This window comes from Phallusia mammillata, chromosome 7, assembly GCF_965637545.1.
Source record: "Phallusia mammillata chromosome 7, kaPhaMamm4.hap1.1, whole genome shotgun sequence".
Classification (NCBI taxonomy): Eukaryota; Metazoa; Chordata; class Ascidiacea; order Phlebobranchia; family Ascidiidae; genus Phallusia; species Phallusia mammillata.
The window spans coordinates 23,876,826-23,896,776 of NC_137258.1; the positions used below are offsets into that span (position 1 = coordinate 23,876,826).

Below are 19,951 nucleotides of genomic sequence, written 5' to 3' on the forward strand. Positions count from 1 at the left end.
AGAACAATCGGGTGTGCGACGGAAAAGTCGATTGTGATGATGGCTCAGATGAGTTTCCAGAACTTTGTAGCAAAACCCGGTTTTACTGCAAAACCAAAGATAGAGTTTCCATTGACAAAAAAACTGTATGTGACGGAATTCTAGATTGCGACAATGAATCTGATGAAAGCAGATGCCGCTGTGAAAAGGAAAGGTTTTATTGCACAAACAAACAGCCTTTGTCGGTTGAAAGGAAACTGGTGCAAAATGGAATTCTGGATTGTTCAGATGAAAGTGATGAATGTGTAAACGTAGCTGGGGCCGCGTTTGCGGATGTCAACGAAATGATTGCCAATCCAATATACCGAGCAATTTTCTGGGTAACAGCCGTATTAGCGTTGGGAGGAAATTTGTTTGTGTTCATTGCAACTGTCCACAGCTTATGGAATGTAGACAGAAACCATAACATTTTTATCAACACCAGTATTTTTATTCTTAATCTGTGTTGCTCAGATTTTATCATGGGAATTTATCTGCTTACAGTTATAATACAAGGCATGCGATTTTCTGGCTCATATTGTTTGTTTGAAAAGGAATGGAGATCAAGTAGTTTGTGTTCAGGGCTTGGAGCACTCGCAATTATTTCTTTAGAGGCATCAGCGTTTACAATGACAGTCATGACCACTTTTCGTCTAATATCAGCTTTTAAACCATTTACAATTCGAAGTGTAGGTGTTCTAGAAGTTTTACTTGTTGAATTGTTTTGCTGGATTCCAGCCGTTGTTTTGGCAACATCTCCTTTACTGAAAGTCACTTCAGAATATTTTACAACTCATATTTGGTTTCCAAACACCTTTTTTGGAAATGACTTTGTTTCCAGAGAAAACAGCTCACTTTTTACGGAAAGGATAAGTGGTGTTAAACCGGAGAGGTGGAATGATGTAAAACAAATTCTTAAAGAGGCATTTCCTCGCAACCCTATTAAAGGAGAGTTTGGATATTATGGAGAAACCAGCGTGTGTATGCCACGTTTGTTTGCCACAACCAGTGAATTTGCTTGGGAATATTCAACATTTCTAATCACAATCAACTTTATCATGTTCATCTACATGGTGGTTGCATATATTATCATATTCAAAAAGAGCAACCGTATGAAAGGATCCAGAAGCAATGATATTAGCTCCAAGATGCAGAAAAGAATCTCAAGGTTGATTTTGACGGACTTCTGTTGCTGGATTCCAATTTGTGTCATGGGATATTTGAGTATTGGAGGAATCAAAATGCCACTAGATGCTTATGTGTTGAGTGCTTGTCTGTTGCTTCCAATCAACAGCGCTCTTAATCCCTTGCTTTACTCAAAAGCATTGGAAGATCAACTTGTCAGGGCAAAGAAGTGGCTTGTGGAGAAATTGTCGTCTCTACGAGCATCTACAAATCGCTCATCGGATTTAGCTGTGAGATACAACCCTGGTGCAGAGGAAGAAGGCGACAGAGTGATTGAGATCGTTGGAACCGGAACGAAATAACGTTACTCGCTCTGCAAATTATTTCTTTCGTTTCGCTCCGACCGATTTTTATCATTTCGGTCCGACCAAAACAAATTAATAAATGTATTTTTGGTATTTCGTTCTTTTTTACAACAATTATTGCGCGTGGTTGTTACCAAGATAAGGGGCTTAGTTTCAATTAATATCGCTTTGAAGGAATACGCCAATTTCTTGCGTAATTTTACGCCCACCAGAGTGTGTGTATATGTCCTTGTTTTCTGATATACTGGACAGTGCTGTTTTCCGGGCAGTTGTACAGTACGCTTGTTGAATGAATGATGAGTATCAGCTTATTGTTCTTTTGGCAGTTGAATGTTTTAGCATTATGAAGGCGTCTTGTATAGGACGTCGAAACGTCGATTGTTTACAATAAAAACTGCTGGATGAGCAATACTTGGTCTAGTTTTAGCATTATGTCTTGTGTGTCTTAATTGTTTGTGTGTTACTTTTATTAAAATTGGTGGAGTGGAACTAGGTTTTGTTTATAGACAGGTTTTATCTTCATAATCTTTAGCTTAAAGTCATAATTCTTAGACAAAAGCAATCAGCGAACTCACGCGAAAAAATGGCATAGGCTTGAGAATATAATCTACATTAACGTAAGATTATCTTTTAGCTTAAGTGGCGTTATATGATAGCTCAAATAGTTACTTAAAAAAAACTAAAAAGGCTAACTGGAAACGTTACACCGTCCTAATGTTACTTAAATATTCACCCGGGCCTGTCAAATTGGTGAGCTCGGTAAACCAGCTTTGCTGGGACTGCACACCAGTTTATGTGCAGCATAGGTTTTTATGTGTCTGGGCATACACACAAGCTCCCAGAGTACACTCAAAACCACTGTGAGCAACATTAGATATACACGCTGTGGCCACACGCCAATTGATGCGCAGCATAGATTTTTATGTGTCTGGGCATACACACAAGCTTCCTGAGTACACTGTGGGCAACATTAGATGTGCACGCTGTGACCGCACACCAAAGTTTTTTAGCCAGCGAAGTATAAAGAAATAGCCCCCGTCAGTGACCTATATGACACAGTTGAGAATCAGTTTGTTAGCAAAACCCTAACTCACACTTCACAATAACCACTACATACAGGAAGATTTTTTTTTACTTTTCGCGGCATTACAAGTCAGAAATGTCGGCGAAATTGCTGCTCTGGTGTCCGAGGAACAAAACTCGGAATGCATCGTCGAGAAAATCAGGGTAATATTTACAGGCGCGGGTGAAATCCGGAACAAGGTTGCATTCAAACAAAACCGGCTGCATTGATCGAAAACCTGCAAACAAAAAATTGAATCAATTGAAGTCGTTACATTTCGATACCACGCCAAGATTAACACAAACATCATATTTGGAGGCTGATTGAAAGAAACACAATGTCTTTAACCACCGCTAGATGGAGCACGTTATTTCGACAAAACAATCCAAGATATTCAACTTAATGATGGTCATGATCACTGATGGCTTAGAACAAAACTTGCATGCCACAAGCGTTTGTTTGTTTGTTTCATTTTTTTCTCAGTGGGCGGAAAACGCCAGAATATGTTATGCTCACAATCAGTCCGCCGTCGAGATGCTTTTATATTGCAAGGTCGTTGAATCATTTTTTAATTTTAATTTGTTTAATTTTTTTAAATTGATTGTTTCAGCGGAGTTGGACCTTTTTACAAAGAAGTTAGTAGGAGCAGACGACACTGGGTCAGAACAATGTTTCACTCTGGTTTGCTTTGTTGAAACAAACACTTAAAATATATTGACGCTTGCTACGTCACCAAAAGATTTACCCTGAAATCCGAAGTGACGTCAGACACAAGTTGCCGAGATAAGATTAGAATCCGCAACGTTGTGAACAAAAGGCGTTCGCGCGTAGCACTCGAAAATGTTGGCGACATTTTATCAAATACCGCTTCAGAAAACACAGCCTTAAGCCACGTAGTAGCAGAAAATACGATTTGTTGACCGATGTGGTAATCAAAAATGTACGCGTTGATAACCTTTACACTAAGCAAACTATAGATAAGAAATATCGCGTCAATTTGCATTCTAGAATGTTTGTCATTTGTTCTCTAGCAAACTTCAAAACGAAACATGCTTGTTTGCTGCCAAGGTATCTCGCTTTATATGCTTCTTTAAGTAGGGGTGGCAAACACGCGGCCCTCCAAGAGTTTTTGTGCGCCCGGCGAAGTAACATTTAGAAGTTGTGTGTTTTACTCAGGCGAAATACCCTGTCAGACCAGTTAGTTTATACAATACAATCATTCTCTATTAGTGGTATGTCTAAAGTTTTAATATGGATGATAAAGATAGCCCATCTTTATACCCTCTTAGTTGTTTGCGTTTGACAACAAACAGTTTCGTTGCCGCACGACTGATTACTGTCGTACTTCACGAAAGATGCCAAAAATGACGCCAGCGCAAATGTGATTAGTGTACATTTACATTTCACGTTCTGATCATTGCCAAAGCTCAATACCAGTTAAAAGCTTTTCAGATTCTCTTACATTAAAATGACCCAATGAGACCAAATACTTCACAAAAGTGCAAAGATAAACCAGGTGAATGTTTAAACGACCACATTTACACGTCCTATTACGTCACAGTACCACATTCTCTTTTCGAACCCGGCCATTGTTAAATCACGACACCATAGTGTTACGTCACAATTTCCTGAACAGATCAGCTCAGTTACAGGGAACAGTGGTGATTGTGTCGTCACACAAGTTGCAGTGGTGGTTGTGCCAACATAGCCCAGTAAACTTGCCTCGTGTAGTGTAGTGTAGTGTTTTGTGACCGACATAAGAACTTATAAATACCAAGAAACGAATGGCAACTAAATAAACAACATTAAAATGTTTTAGGCATTGTAAGCAAGGGTCTGATTGTTCAGTAAAAGGCCTAAACTGTGCTTAATCTAAAACGTGAAGCGCTTGAATAGACAATTAAACAACGACTTAGAAGTTGTGCAATGATCAGCAGAATAGACGTTAGTGCAATATCCGGGAAAGCATAAATACTGCTGATGCAAGTTTACTTCCACAAAACCAAGTTCCAATACAGCATAGGGGGAAGCTTGTTATGATAAGCTGGCAAGCATGGTAGATTCACAGGGTGCAGACTCATAATAAGCGGTTTTGTTCATTGGTTTTGTTTGCCAATATTTGTTTCAGCAAAATTAGTGTACTTTGTAGCACCTTAGAAATGAAGAACATAAGTAGTAAACAATCCTACGCAGAGAACCTTCTTAGTCATGAAATCAATAATGAGGTACATCAACTGTCTTGTACAAATTTGATGCCTGAAATGGTTTCTCTGGACTCTGACTTTCGAGTCCTAAGACTTTGCTAGTGACGTTGCTGTAATCCTGCTACAAATTATAAACACTTGTAAACATAAAACAAACAAGGCGACACCGGTTTTAAAGCTTAAATTGTTAGCAGTTAAGATGGGAATGCTTGATAACCTGTTGATTCAGTATAAAGCGTTCAATACGCCTGGCGTACTGTGATTTTGCAGTTGTATTAAAATCACACACGGCCATGCGAAGACGTCGTGTAAATTTTACATTGACAGGTGTTATAACAAGCAGGTGTTTTGTCATCACGCACGACACACGTTCACTTAAGCGTAACGAACTTCCTGGTTGACCTTCCGTCATCCCGGTGCACTGACGTCACGTGTCCTTGACGACCAAACGTGCGTGACGACGGGCGGTGTTATTTGGCGCGCTTGGCGAAAATGATAAAGACGAATAAGAATTTGCCTTTAAAGCATGAAAGCTATAATGAAAAAGCGCACAGAACCTTGGCACGTTTTGCGAATAGTTTTTGTGCTTCGTTTTCATTTGAAAGAGTTGAATCAGAGCAAATTTGACCCCAAAAGTTCAGCAACCTGACAGAGCATAAGCTTCAGTTCACGAATCTCAACTCAACGTGAATTTGTGCATTTTGACGTGTCTGATTTTATTTCAGTGCCTGTGCGTGTGTTAGAGGTGGGATTTGAATGTACACGAAGCTATAGCTTTACTTAAACGCGTGTATTTAGTGAGTTTTAGGAACATATTCGCTGAGCTAAAACGTTGGAGTTTTTAAACATCTTGCCTTATGTTCGCGAAGCAAAAAACGATAAGGGGCAGAACATACAATTTTTTATTTTTACGTTAAACGTTTTAATAATCGCTGTTATCATCGTACAAGTTATGTCAAAAACACAGTTAAGGATAGACAAGAAAATGTAAATGTCATCGAGCGAGACCGGATGTCCAACGCAAAACATGCTGCGACCTTTAACCCAGTAAGATAAGTTGCGAAGTCATTAAGCTATGATGCAATCCAAGACTTAAAACAACAGTGACATAGGTCGGTGACGTCACAGAAAAACAAAGCCACCAGAGAGCTTCGCATGCGGAAAAGATTGTATAATTTTTTTTAATATCAGGTGTTGTAACCAATATGGCAAAATTGATGCGACCTTATGTCTGTTCAAGTTGGCATATCTGAACGCGTGACATAGAATCTTAGAATGTTTGTCAGTAGCAGAACGGAAGTTCCAAACAGGCCACAATTAGAATTACCCCGAATCGATCTTAACAGAAGCGGAACGAAAGCGGCCAAGTGTGAAGTAGTCAAATTACCGGTTTGCCGACAATTCAACGCTTTAGCAACGCCACAGTTGAATTCAACAGTTTATAGCATCTAAACCAGTGGTCCGCGCAAGTCCGTTACAGGGCCGTATAAATTTTCTGGTTAAATGCTTCAAAATATTTTGACAATGTATCCCGGGCATGATAAACTAGTTTAGTCGTTTTTATTGCTAAATAGTGGTGGTTTTTGGAAGGCCAGTCCGCGATAAAATTTCAGTTTTAAAAACGGTCCGCAGTACTAAAAAGGTTGCCGATCCCTAATCTAAACCATTTGCACGGGAACCGCAAATAGCTTTTATATCACAAGGATATTGAGATGTTATAGTTTATACTCGTGTTTTATTGACCCGTTGTGGAGAGACACGTACATAAGCAATGTACAGGCCCAAATGTGTCGCTAAAAAGTGTTCAACAAAAAAATATACGGCAACGATACAAAAGCATTTTAGTTTAAGTTGTTTTTTTTGTGAATATTGAATTTGTGTTCGTGCAGTATTTGTTTGTTACCAAAAGCAGTGTTACCCATCACATATATGTTACAGATTAGTTGGAAAAACTTTAGGTGGATCAAGCAAGTAAATGCCAACAAAAATGTACCATGTTATAGTGTGCCGCAAAAAAGGTTACGTTTCGTTATGTTCACTCTGTTTTGTTCAAGTCCATGTTTCTGAAGAGCTTACTGCTTGAATGGCATCCATTAAATAGCATGGAAAATTTCATGGTTAAAAATAACTGGTGAACAGTTTTGCAAAATCATCGCAGTTTTTTGTGGGGACTAGCGTGCGCATTAGAGCGTGACAGAGTGCATTGACGCGTTGCGGTCTAGGTTGTATGCTGAAGAGCTCTCTACACGGGTATTAAACCCACATGCTCCTGATAAGAGTGAGGTTTAAAGCAGCGGTGTGTGTTTGGAGTACGAGCCAATTTCGGTTCATGTTAAGTGGTTGAAAATATACTGCGTGGAATAAGGGAATGATTGTCAACTAAAAAGGGTAAGTACATTTTGGTTACTAAAAACAATTTTGGGCAATTTTTTTGGTATGCGGGATTCGACTGGGAAAAACTTTGCGGGAACTTTTAGCTTAAAAACCAGCGACACGAAAGTATAAGCGTTTTAAAACTTCTACTGTAAGGGTAGAGAAAGTGAAAAAATTGAATGTAGAGGAATTTGGACTTATATAAACGAGCTTTGTGCAGCGAACCATTAAATCTCAAAGAATTGCTAATGTTCAAAGTGAAATGCTATACAATAGCTTGCTTGTCTAAATATTGTGACGTTTCAAACACAGATATATAGGCTTGTCTTTTTTTGCTGAGAATATTTAGAACTGTGCATTGTGTGACCAAATAGTTTGCAGTTTGTGACATCACACATTTAAACGCGGTGTTATGCTTGAAACGGCCAAGCACTATTTTGTAGTCAAACTGCTGGTAGAGAAAAGATAAGAAATTTGCGACGACTTTGTGATCTCAAAATGACGGCCAGCATTTGTGAAGCCCTCGTGTGACGCACAGTAAACCCAATTTAGCAACGAGCGCTTACACAATTTGGCCACCTCTCTGTTTACAAACCAACCCATGAACAAAGTACGCAAAATTAACAAAAGCTACAGTCGCACACCAGCAAAATCGCCACAGCTCTGGTCAGGCCAGTATTAAGTTGCTGCGCCCACAGGGCAAAAAAACACTTCGTCGATTGCGGCAAAGTGTACGCCACCAAGTTATGGCGCCTGCCTCAATAAAGGTCACATACTGGTGTGATGTTGCTGGGTTTCAAACGCTGTTTTGACATCAATCCTAAGCTATAATCACTTTGCTTTTCAGTAGAGCCTAAATTGATGGTGTCAGAAATGTAAGAAAAGTATAAGTTGCTGTTATAAAAAATGTATTACGGTATTTCGCAGCTGGAAAAAAACAATGCAGAGCAACTAATAGTGGTTGAACGTTCGGCGATTTTTGTTTTTGTTTTGTTACAAGCAAATAATATCGGTTGTAAACGGGATACAAAAATGCCGTTATTAGAAATACAGGTTACAAGATGCACCTTAAGTATTTAGGTCAAGTTAGCCAGTTGCTTTAGTGTTTGTCAGTTTGCACAAAAGGAATTAGGGACGAACAGGGTACCCGGTTCGATTCGGTTCACTGAGCCTGAGTAACCGGTTACAGAATTTGCCTAATCGCCACAGCCCTAGTGTCAACAAATGCAAAGTTTTTAAGTACCAATTTGCGACATGAAATAGATTGGTTTGGTAAAATTAAAGATAGTTACGCAATGCACGGTTCTAAGTATTCTGAGCAAAGCCATTATTTGAGTGTGAAACAACACAATGTTTCGACAGCTTCTTTTGTCATCATCAGGTAAAATAAAACCAAAAGAAGTAATTTAGTGCCGCACAACAGTACAGAGAAGGGCGACACGTTGTAATGTTTAACACTCAAACACTGGCTTGTGTCTTTTCGTTTAAAATTAAGGATTTTTCCATTCTAAGCATTCAAATTCTTGTAAGCAACAACAATTGAAGCGACTTGTTCTGCAAAACGGCCTTAATGTGACCTGCGGTGTCTGGTCCACCACGTACATACAACAACGATTATGAGTCATAAACGATCGACGCGATGAATTTACGAGGTTTGTTTCTGACACATGCGATGTGTGATTGCGAATTGTAATGTCGAACTGGTGTCAGTCAGCATAAAAAGGTTTTATGTGTCGCATGTATTTGATGAGCGATGTACCAGATAGAGAGGCAGTGAGGATTAGTTTTGTAGTTACTGACTTAGTTTCGAAACGTTAAATATATATTTAATTAGAATTTACCACAGAAATCAGAAAAGTTTTGAACGCCTAGTGCTAATTTGCTAATTATGTCAAAATGATTACTCCAACATTTCTATGTGTAGTTTAAGTGGTTTGAGCGAGCTATTTTAACATAAATTAGAAAGCCAACAACTTCGCAAGTGCATTTTTAGTGCTGCAACCCTAACAAATTGATCACAGGCAATATAGTCGTTTTTGATAAATTTAACAGCATAGGCAAGTCAATTAATAAAGGGATTGTGTCAGAAACGTTTTGAACACCGCGCGTCAATTTACTTGTCATGTCAAAATGGTATTGGCTCCGCGTGTCAACTTTTTTGTGTGTAATAGTGGTCTGTGCCGTCTGATTTGAATATTAAGCAGAAAGCAGAAAGGGTCCTGCGTGCAAGTTGGTTTTTTAAGACAATTAAAGTATAACCAACTGCTGAGCATAAGCATTGTAGCGCAGTTTTGATCATATCGAACAGTGTTGGAATAACCGTGATATTTTGACATAAATATGAATAATACTGACGTGTGCGCCAATTGTTGCCACCGCATGTCGCATTCCTTGTGTAACTTGGCATGGAAATGTCAATTATTCTAGTAGCTACATGTTAAACACCGTTTGATGGTAGAACATCTGACAATTTTTTTCTATTCTTTGTTAAACTTGGCGTGGTAATGACAATAAACATGGCAGCAAATATCTCGTAGCGTTGGAAAGAACAGTACCTCAGAAAATATGTTGGGTTATTTATTTTATCTTGCGTAGAAATTGTCATTAACAGCTGCATAGCGTATCACGTTAAACTGTGTATAGTGGAACTTATAGAAAGTCGGCTGTTAAATTAAACCGTGCGCTTTACAGTCAGTAAGCCAGAGAAGAGGCAGGTTGCTGTGTGCCGAAAAACATTCGTTTTCTTGCAAAGTCATCGCATGTTAAAAGTCCATATACCGTATTTTTTCGATTGTAAGTCGCAGCCTAAGAAGTTTTTTTTACCCCTCAGTTTGTGCAGCTTAAATCGAGTAAATACGGTATCGAAAAGTCAGTTGTACGACAATGCTAGTTCTTCATTTTCAACCTATTATTCATCAAAATCTGTCTTCCCCACGTTTATAAAGCTGCACGGTAATGTCCATAAACATTTTTTGTGTCTTTTACGTTGTAAAACGTACAGCGAACAACAATATTGTTTGCTAGTGTGTCCTCAGTCATAAAGGTTGGAAAACACTGAATATAATTGCAACGTACAACGTACAGATTGAAACTGATAACCACTGCTGTGTTTGTTGTCTTGTCGTGTGTGGTGAAGCTACATTAATATTGATTAGTGCGTTTACATTATGTGTGCTATCATGTTCTGGTGTGTTTAGTGAAATATGCCTGTGTGGAAAACATATGCGGATGTTGATTTATACAGGGATGTCCTCCTAAATTGGACAAGGTCGGCCATTGTTTGTGTTGATAAATATATGAAGGTTGAAATTATTCTGCAAAATATTGCAACACTATTGGAAAAAGTGTGGAACGGTTTACCCATGCGAATCAGGCCTTGTATCAGTTCGAACAAAGACTTTAAAACAGAAAGTGGTACACGTTGTGGCGTTAAGACACGTTTACAATTGATAGTAAAATGCCTGTCCAAACAAGACTTAGTCAAGATTCGTAAAGAAAATCTTCGCTGTTTAAATAAAAAAATGTTTGCAGACTTTTTACGAATGTACTGGGGCCAAATATTCCAAAACTGTTTAAGCCAGCGCTGTAGTTTTGTTTTTTTTGCGCTTTTTTGCTGAGAACATACAAGCAAGTATGACGTCACAAACAAGTATGACGCAACAGTCGATTAGAGGCCATAATTTGTTGTTGTTTAAAACTGAAATGTTACAGATTTGGAGTTTAGACAAACGTTAGTTGCATGATGGAGTTCGTCACTTGCAGGAAGGCAATGTTTGGCGATTCTAGCTTTATGTTGCAAACTTTGATTAATGCTATTCGGTGCATCTCAAATATACAGGATCGCTTGGTGCACCTTTATATTGCTTGGTGCATCTGTATAATGCGAGATACATCTTTTTGAGTTAAAATCTATTGGTAATAAAATCGTTTTTCGCAAAGATTGAAGCTTGCTGATTTTAAATACATTTCCTTCGCTTTGCAGGCACTCGTTGATAACAATTGATATAATCGAGTTATTCTTATTCGACAATGGCCGAAACTCATCATAACAATGAGGATTGTTCGGGAACAGTGTTCAACACAATCATAGTCGGTGGAGGGATTATTTTGTTCATTCTCTGGTGGAATCGAAAAAAAGAAAAAGGAGTCGCTTTATCCGGAGCAGTAAAGGATCAAATTTACTCGAAAAGCGACGGATTTGTTCAAGACTTTACGAACGTAGCTGCTCCCGAGCGACACACAGTGGACATTTCGACGCAAACCGATTTTTGTCTCAACGGCGACATCAAGTGGAAGTCGGTGTTCGTCGGCCCCGAAGCTGATGACGTCACTTGCTGTCGTCATCGCAGCGAACTTCGACTCGACTTCGTCACTGGTGACGTCACCCGAAACGAGGAGGTTGTCAGGACAACGAGCAACTACGTTCTGACCAAAATCAACTGATGACGTCACATACCGCAACGAGTGAAATCGATATATGACGTCAGTTTACTGTGACGTAATTTTTTCAAAAAACGTCCAGTCGTATCGTTTCGGTTAACACCAGAAAAAAACGGAAAACAAACAAAGTTTCACATTTTTGGCGTTTTTTTTTATGTAATGAGGTTTTAAAATCAATGACAGACTCCTGTTGTTTTTGTGAATCTCCTGTTTTCAAACTATTCATATTTTTCTTGTTTGATTTGAAAATCGAAATATATCCAGTATATGTTTGCCTACGTATCTGACAAGCGCAGTTTTTTACAATTCCGTGTATTATGTTTTTGGGGGCTGTGGGGTCAACCGTGGAAAAAATTTATCAAGCATAATTTCAAGCCCTTGCGCGAGGAAATATGAAAAATCTTGAAGGACTCTTAACCAAAGGACTTCTTAACCAAAACGTTAAAAACAGTAAAACAAAAGTATACGAGTCTCGCTTTTGCAAGAACGCGTCCCTATAAAATAGTGCAGGAGTTGTTAGATTGAAATTTGAACATTTTGAACGTTGCGTGGCAAATTTACTTGTTACTATAAATGGTAATGGCTTCGCGTGCCAACAATTTTGTGTGTAATAGTGGTTCGTGCAATCTAATTTGAACAGCAATGAACAATCAGACAGCAGGTTTACGTTTTTTTGTGACCCTCACTTCACAACAAACTAAAAAAACAAGCACTGATTCAACTCTTATCAACAAGCACTTACGATTTCGCAAATCGTTTGGGTGCCATACAAAGTCACCTCGCATGTTAACTTTGGCAAGAGTGTCGGGAATGTCGCCCACTGATGTAGACCTATATATTAGTGCAAGCCAACATTCATTACTGGGATTAGCCCTGAACGGCCTATGTAAACAGCACACGTACGCATGGGTTACGAAACGTGAGCACTGCAAATATCTGACATACAACAGTAGATAGACGACGGTAAATTAAACCAAAAGCATTTAAGAGCATAACCTTGGACTTCAAACGGCAAATACTCCTAGAACTGACAACTATTTTTAACCAAACCACTTGCAAATAATTGGAATTTCCAATGTTTTAAATTCCCCACTGGGAGGAAATTCTTTTACACAAGAACAAAAAACAATCAAACTCGCCTGTGTCATCATCTTTGCACCACTGAAGAATCGCATCAACGCTAAAAATCGCTCTCGAGTTGGGGTAATCCCCTAGTCCATAAGGTGGCGGTCGGGAGCATGCAGTGCGAAAGAGTTGTGTGATGGCCGTGTGAATTCGGCGCTGAAAAATATAAACTGAGGTTTATAATTTTAAAAAGAAAAAATATTACTCATAGTTTTTTGTTAAACCTTAATTTTGCATCCTAATTTTTTTAAACTTTGTTTACCCCAGAAAGTGTCTGGAGTTTACCCAATATTTACGCCAGGTAAAAGAAATGTTTAGTTTTTGTACCCTTTTTACGTATGGAACGTCGAAACGTTGGTAGCTTTACAATAAAATCGACAACATTAATTGGTAATACATTATGTCTGGCAAAAACCAGTAGCGTAGCATGACCAAAATTTTGAATACAGCCAACAAACAACTTTGGGAAGGGGACAAACAATGATCGGACTCTAGGATCAAAATTGCATTTTGGGGGCCACTTGGGCCCTCTGGCAAAAACTAGTAGCGTAACCAGACCAAAATTTGGAATGAGAGTAAAAGTTAAGGAGGCAATCATTTTACTTTAAAACACTGAGTTATAGGATCAAAAAAGGTAAAATTTCAATTTTGTGTGGGTGCAAGGGTTCCTGCCCACCCAATGGCAGCGACAGTTTAATTATTTATTTATTTTTTACCTCCACATCTTCCCACTGATGTTCAGGATATTGTTCTCCGAATATTCCCACAAATTCCTCGCAACGAATATTTTTCAACCTTCCACCGTCTCCAACATAATTCATCACAGTAAAATGTTTTTCGTAATCATCAAAATGCTCGAGTGAGAATTGCCTAAAGCCAGTAAAAATTCGAGTCATATAAACGAACATAAATATAACAAACAATATTGTAGCAGAGCACAAAAAGACACTTAGTGCGGCAACACTAGGTTAATCCAGAACCATTTGGAGCCAAAAAATTGTCACATTTGGCGAAGGTCCGGATTAACCGATGTCGATTAGTTTAAGCCTTACCACATTACAAATCATTTGTACCTCGAGTTTTGTCCAAATTAGACGAAGATCCGCATTAACAGAATCCAGTTTACCCATGGTTTACCGTAATTATTTCTTTGATTCATAAAATTAAATATAATCCGATAAATTATTATTACAAATGTCATATATTTAACATTACAACAGGACAAGATAAGTTATACCTAATTAACCGTGGTGGGATTCAAATTTTTTGTCAGTCGGTTCTATCACAAAAGTCATATTTTTCAGCCGGTTCTGTTACAAAAAGTCCGTTGACAGTAACCAATAATGCTAACCGGTTCGCTGATCTCATAAATTTCGTGAGACGGTTCTGTAGAACCGGTGCGAACCGGCTGAATCTCACCACTGTTAATAAATCCACAGCCATTCTCATAAAATAAAACAGCATCTTACTTGTTGGCGACCCGAAGAAAAAACTTCTTGCAAACATGAAGTTTTAATGGATTCACTGACGACAGAAGAACGGTGAAGCTGAAATCAAACTTGACTCTACACTCGATGTCATCACGGCGCAGTAATACCGGCTCCTCAACATATTTGCACACAATCTGATGAAAAACAATCATTTCTAAAAACCAGAAACAATCTAAGTAGAGAAAGCTTTTTATGTATGTTTTAGCAATTTCGCACACAATAATATAGCATAAATTATTTAAAAAAAAGAAAAAAATGAGGAAGAAAGTTCTAAACGGCTTTTTAATGTATTTGAACACAATCTGATAAGGCGGCCTCTGTATTTCGGTTTCGCTATTTGGCGCTATATATTGGAGCACTATGTAAAAACAATAATATGACGAACTGTCAATATCCAGAATACGACGAAAATCGCGGACGGGAGTAGAGGGAAAGGGGTTTACCCCATGTGTTGTTTTAAAACATAAGGGATTTCGCGTAGCTTGCTTCTCACATGCTCGAAGTACACCAACCGTTAAAAGAAGCGCATGTCTCGGTACGCATATCTGGTATAGATGAATATAAATAGGGCCAGGCAATTTCTGGGGTGGCAGCATAGCCATTTAATAACAGCTGCCACCCCAGAGATTTTGCAACCCCTGCCACCCCGGGCATTGACGCCTATGTCACTAATATTAAGCAAATTACAAAGCTCTTACCCTTGGAACACTTTCCTCACGAATACGAACAATCTGGTTTAAATCATCAGTAACTTGCATCCCTACTCCCCGGGCTAGATTCCAACATTTCGATATCCAACAGTTTTTGTCCTTGGACAGTTTAGCGCGTTGTTGAAAGTGAGAAACAAACTGAGGCAACTCGTACAGTAGGTTAAAGGTCAAGGGGTGCCAATGCTTCGCTGGAACAAGAAGTAGAAATCAAAAATACAAAAACTGTTTATTGTTGGTGCCTATACAAGCTCATACCACAGTGTTTAACAAACTTTATTTTTGTTAGAAGCACACATTACTGACTAAAAGTGCCAAACAAAATTTCAAGAGAATAATTTCCATTTTTATTGCTTAGTAAGGCTGTTCGAGGTAACAAATGCCATTAAAATAGAAAAAATGATAAAAAGAAACACAATGATAAAACTATTCAGGTGCCAAAACATGTTTTAATAAAAATCTTAATTAGCACACTGATTAGCAGATATTTCACAGAACACCAAACATTAACTCTTAACTTACTTAATATTGTTAAATTACATTGTCAGGAAATCTTTTTTACGATTTCGAACTGCTCCTTACCTTCCCCACTAGATGGTGCTCGTTTGCCCAAATCAGCAAAGAAATCTTTACAATGCAAGATTGTTTGACAAGGAAATATATTAAACAACTTCTGTGGATACTTCTCGCTCAATTTCCTGCAAAAACAAAAGCAAATTTAGCCTTTAAGTCAAGTGCTTTGTATACATTTTGTTCTTAAAGGTCTAACCTGAACTAGTTAATTGCAATATTCTGTTTTATTGCACATTTAATACCAAACTGCAACTTATTTCCAGATGGAAAAATATTTCATTATATCCCAACAAAAAGTTGGTAAACTGGCATTTCTATCAACCCTATAATCTTTATTATGCAAAAAACAACAATAATTTAAGAGATATAAAATGCCTTGCTCTTTCTTTTTAATTTTTTGCTGTGATGTTTTTTTTGTTTTTAAGATAATGTGCGCACAGCTTTAAATAAAAAGTCACAGACGTAAGTTTCAACATCGAAATCATTTTTCAACATCGAAATAATCTTACTTCATGTCTTTTACACATTCAGAGTAGAACACAATATCTGCCTCTTCTACACTCCCGACAAGTTCAAACGTTTCAAAATCAGTGATTAAATGTTGTAAGATTTCCATGTGAAGTTTTACTCTTTTCTTGTCGAGTGGTACACAGTTTGAAGCGTCAGGCAAAGTTTCCTTGGCATAATGAAATCGCTCCTGTGCATGTAAAAGATTTCACAAAATGTAGTTTTAACAAAACACACATATAAAGCAAAGAACAGGGTTTGAATGAATTCTGAATTAAGATTTTTAACAAAGATCTAAACGGACAATAAAATAACAATTCTCTGATACACATTTAACTTTAGTTCAAGAAAAAGCTCTTATATGCAAACTAAATTTTTGAAGGTTTTTCGTGATCAATTCAAATCAATAAAAAATACACATTGTTAGGAATTGTTAGCTCAAAAGTAATACCAACTTTATAAACTGACTCCCAACTGAAAAACTTTTCACATTGAAATCACAACATGCTGCTTTGGAAATGGTTTACTGGAAAAGGTGTACCTCATAATTTTTATCGCTGATCAAGGCAGGCTCGCTGGGAAGGTGGGTGAGGTCAGCTGGCTGCCATGGCAACAGACGACACTGTCGAAGAACTGGGTCTTTCTCATACAAAGCGTAATCTCTTGTCAATTCGTCTGCAATTGTTGATGACCACAGTAATTACTGGAAACACTCTGATATTAATGCTGTTTGGCTTTGTGTAAATTATTACAGTTTTTTTTAACAAAGTTGACAAAAAGACAAAGTCAACAAAAAAATCATGACTTCGACTACAATTATTTAAAACTACTCAGATTTCACGTTTTAAAATGTGACTCTACAACTCTGGTTGAAACAGAATGAAAGTCATATGATACAAGCTTTTAAGTGTGTTTAATCAACCTGGTGTGTTTAACACAAACAAATTAATACAATTTACAAACTTTTATGTTGATATAATTTAACTTTTATAAAGAAGTGTTTACCTCCATATTCCAGGTCGGTCAGTGGCCACATAATGGAAAAAGAGACTTGCTTTGGTTGGTAAAAGAATGGGACAACTGCAACAGTGGGTTCATCCGAATGATGAATCCGAGAACCGAATTCATCGAGAATGTACCACAAGGATTGGTGTTCATTGTTCACCTGAACAGCGGAACAAAATTCAAGTGATTCTGATTATTTGAAACTAAAAAGTGTGTTTTTCTGTGATAAAAAAATATGGAATTGGGCAGCAATTTTCTTAAATGATGATTAACTACACTTTGAAATTTTGAGAGGCAAAAATTTGTATCCACTGTTTTTATGAATAACTACACATTACATTGCCAAAAAATGGTTGTATATTCAAAAACAAACATCTTCAAAAAGGTGTGTGTAATAAAAAACTGTTTAGTTGAATCAGGTTATCACAAAACAAAATGTGTTTTTAGGCAAAATTCAAATGATTTCTATAAAAATCAGGAGCAAAGAAAATGTACGACAACAAGACTTGTCCACAAATGAAAATACCTTACATTTTGTGAAACAGAGTAGGTTTGATTATATTTCCACAGATCTTTCACAATGTTGTTCACAATATCATCATCTGGGTTGAAGCATTCACCGTGCACAGAATATCCCATCAATTCAGCAAGGCGCTGTATCAAGCCTAAAAAGTAAGAAACATGTTTTCAATCAATCATTAATTGCCACAATTAAAGCTAGACCAAACTTTTAAAGCTTGTGAAACACTTACAAACGTTTTTTGGAGTAAAGGGTGTGCATGCCTTACATTTAAAAACATAAAATATAACAGAGTATTGCTCATCCAGCAGAAATATTATAAACAATCGACGTTTTGATGTCTGATACAAGACGCCTTCATCAGGATAATGGCATATCTTTAAGACAAATTTCTGATCAGACGACAAGTTGCAACCAACCAGACACATAAAACAGCGATAACAAGATCGTGCGGCTGCAAACTCGCACCAACTGAATGATAAAACAAGCTCAGTGGCGTAAAAGCTTTCAAAAACATAAAAGTCGTTCAAAGCAATCATAACAGCAAATAAGGTATTCATGTACATCTTTTTTTAGTCCTAAAAGACAAGATATGAAACTATTATTGCTTTTTAGGGGACAAAACACAGCTGCAAGTTTTTCAAATTTTGTGCAAGAATAACTGGCATTTTACCTGGAGTTTCACAAAGTTGTTTTCTGACATTGTTCTGTGAGTAAGTCCATGCATGGTCTATGAGGAAAACCATGTTTGGGTCCGAGACGCTGACTCCATCTTCCGTAGACGTGACAGCCTTCAAACCTTTTTCCTCATCATGAGTTAGAAAGAAAACATCACCCGCATCAAAAATCTAAACAAAGGGAGTCAGGTTAAAGAACAATTATATATTCAATTTGTCAAGCTTTTTCCAGTTTATGAAATGAATCAATCAACTAAAAAAAATCACAAGGTTGTGGGTTTGGTTTTCTAGAATCTTGTTTCTTAGAGCGACATTACTTAACCCCAAGATACAAACTTTGTCAAAAGCATTAAGATCCCACTGGCTTAATGGTGGAGTAAATATTTGTAAGCATACACATACCAGGTGTTGCGTGCCACCAATACAAATGACCTCAACAAACAACGTAAAAAACATTGTTTTTACACTCTAGCAATATGGCGAAGAAATTTTTAAATGCTTGCCAATCGCCAGTTGCTTACTCATTGTATTTCATTTTCATGCAATAACCACATATACGCAACTGCAAATAATTATATGAAGATGTTTTTAAATAATTTTTTTCTGTCACAGTTACACACCTCATTTTCGAGCTTATGATGTAGAGCTCGTAAAAAATGGGGACTTAGCCCACTTGCTGCCAGAGTTTCCTTGTAAATCTCACAGAACTCCTCGAATGACAACAATTCTCCTTCCACGGCCATTGTTCCTTCCACGAAATAAACTGAAATTTGATCGAAAAAAAGCAACAGACATGGTGAAAAATAAACAAAAAATTTGAACTGCTAATTAAGAGCTATTACGGTTGACATGCACAACAGTGCAAATCTAAAACATACTTTATTGCTTCAAAAATCTAAAATTGCTTAGTTTTGGCCTTCGAAAGTAGAAACTAACGAACACATTATAAAAAAAATCAACAACTTTCGGTGAACTCCCGAAAATTTTTCGTGATTCTTTTCACACGTGAGTTTTGGTCATGGTTCATTAATTCGCCGCATTAATGATTTTTATGTTGAAATTAAAAAAAAACAATCATTTTTCTACATACCGTACACCACAACCTGGAATCACAATAAAGTTAGAAGTTAAATAAATAAACATATATATTTATGTACACACACTAAATTTAGCAAGTTAAATTTAGGCAAAAAATCTTTTCGAATGTAAAAGAAAACATTTAGGCCTAACCGCAAATTTTTGAAAAGCAGAAAATCAAAATACGTTTTTCCATCGTATCTCGTATGTCATGTTTTTTATCTACTTAATTCTTTTAAATATAAAGAGTGCTTGTTTTAATTTCAGGTAAGGGTCATTCTGGTCTCTTTCCAAATTTCAATCACTTCGTTCCGCCTATCCGGTTACCGTTCTATCAGATAAAGCATAACGAAGGTGGAACAAATACGTACAAGACAAAAGGAGAGCCGGGGTGGGTTGTAGGCTTACGTGGGCTAAACGAAAGAAACAATTAACATTGCTGTACTGGATCTTTACTAGAAGTTGTAACTGAAGAAAAAGATGATCGGATGTGTTGGTATTTTGCTACTTATTTCAATGGCGACTGCAGGTAGGTTAATAAAGTAGTTCGTTCGGTTTATTCTGGTTATTTGGTTTTGTTTGAGTTGTGTGACTTAAGGCATGTGGCAAGCTAGAGCCAATGGCTTGTAGCTCCAAAAATTATAGTCATCTTTCCATAATGTTTTATACTTTTATGTCAAAG

The 19,951-nt window shown here is 37.4% G+C and overlaps 2 protein-coding genes across 2 annotated transcripts; one reads left to right on the forward strand and one right to left on the reverse strand.

Moving 5' to 3' along the window:
* Window positions 1-2,622: 2,622 nt before the first annotated feature.
* On the reverse strand, window positions 2,623-19,139 carry LOC145238417 (tubulin--tyrosine ligase-like protein 12). The gene is made up of 13 exons (XM_080101570.1): window positions 19,071-19,139; window positions 18,813-18,955; window positions 18,189-18,363; window positions 17,527-17,660; window positions 16,996-17,155; window positions 16,532-16,665; window positions 15,993-16,180; window positions 15,493-15,608; window positions 14,902-15,101; window positions 14,183-14,337; window positions 13,430-13,583; window positions 12,728-12,869; window positions 2,623-2,809 (listed from the first exon to the last, which is right to left on the reverse strand). Exons 2-13 carry the CDS (start codon window positions 18,933-18,935, stop codon window positions 2,655-2,657), a joined length of 1,836 nt encoding a protein of 611 aa, XP_079957696.1. The 5' UTR covers window positions 18,936-18,955; window positions 19,071-19,139; the 3' UTR covers window positions 2,623-2,654.
* Window positions 7,037-11,870, forward strand: LOC145238419 (uncharacterized). The gene is made up of 2 exons (XM_080101571.1): window positions 7,037-7,163; window positions 11,131-11,870. Exon 2 carries the CDS (start codon window positions 11,178-11,180, stop codon window positions 11,589-11,591), a length of 414 nt encoding a protein of 137 aa, XP_079957697.1. The 5' UTR covers window positions 7,037-7,163; window positions 11,131-11,177; the 3' UTR covers window positions 11,592-11,870.
* Window positions 19,140-19,951: the final 812 nt, after the last annotated feature.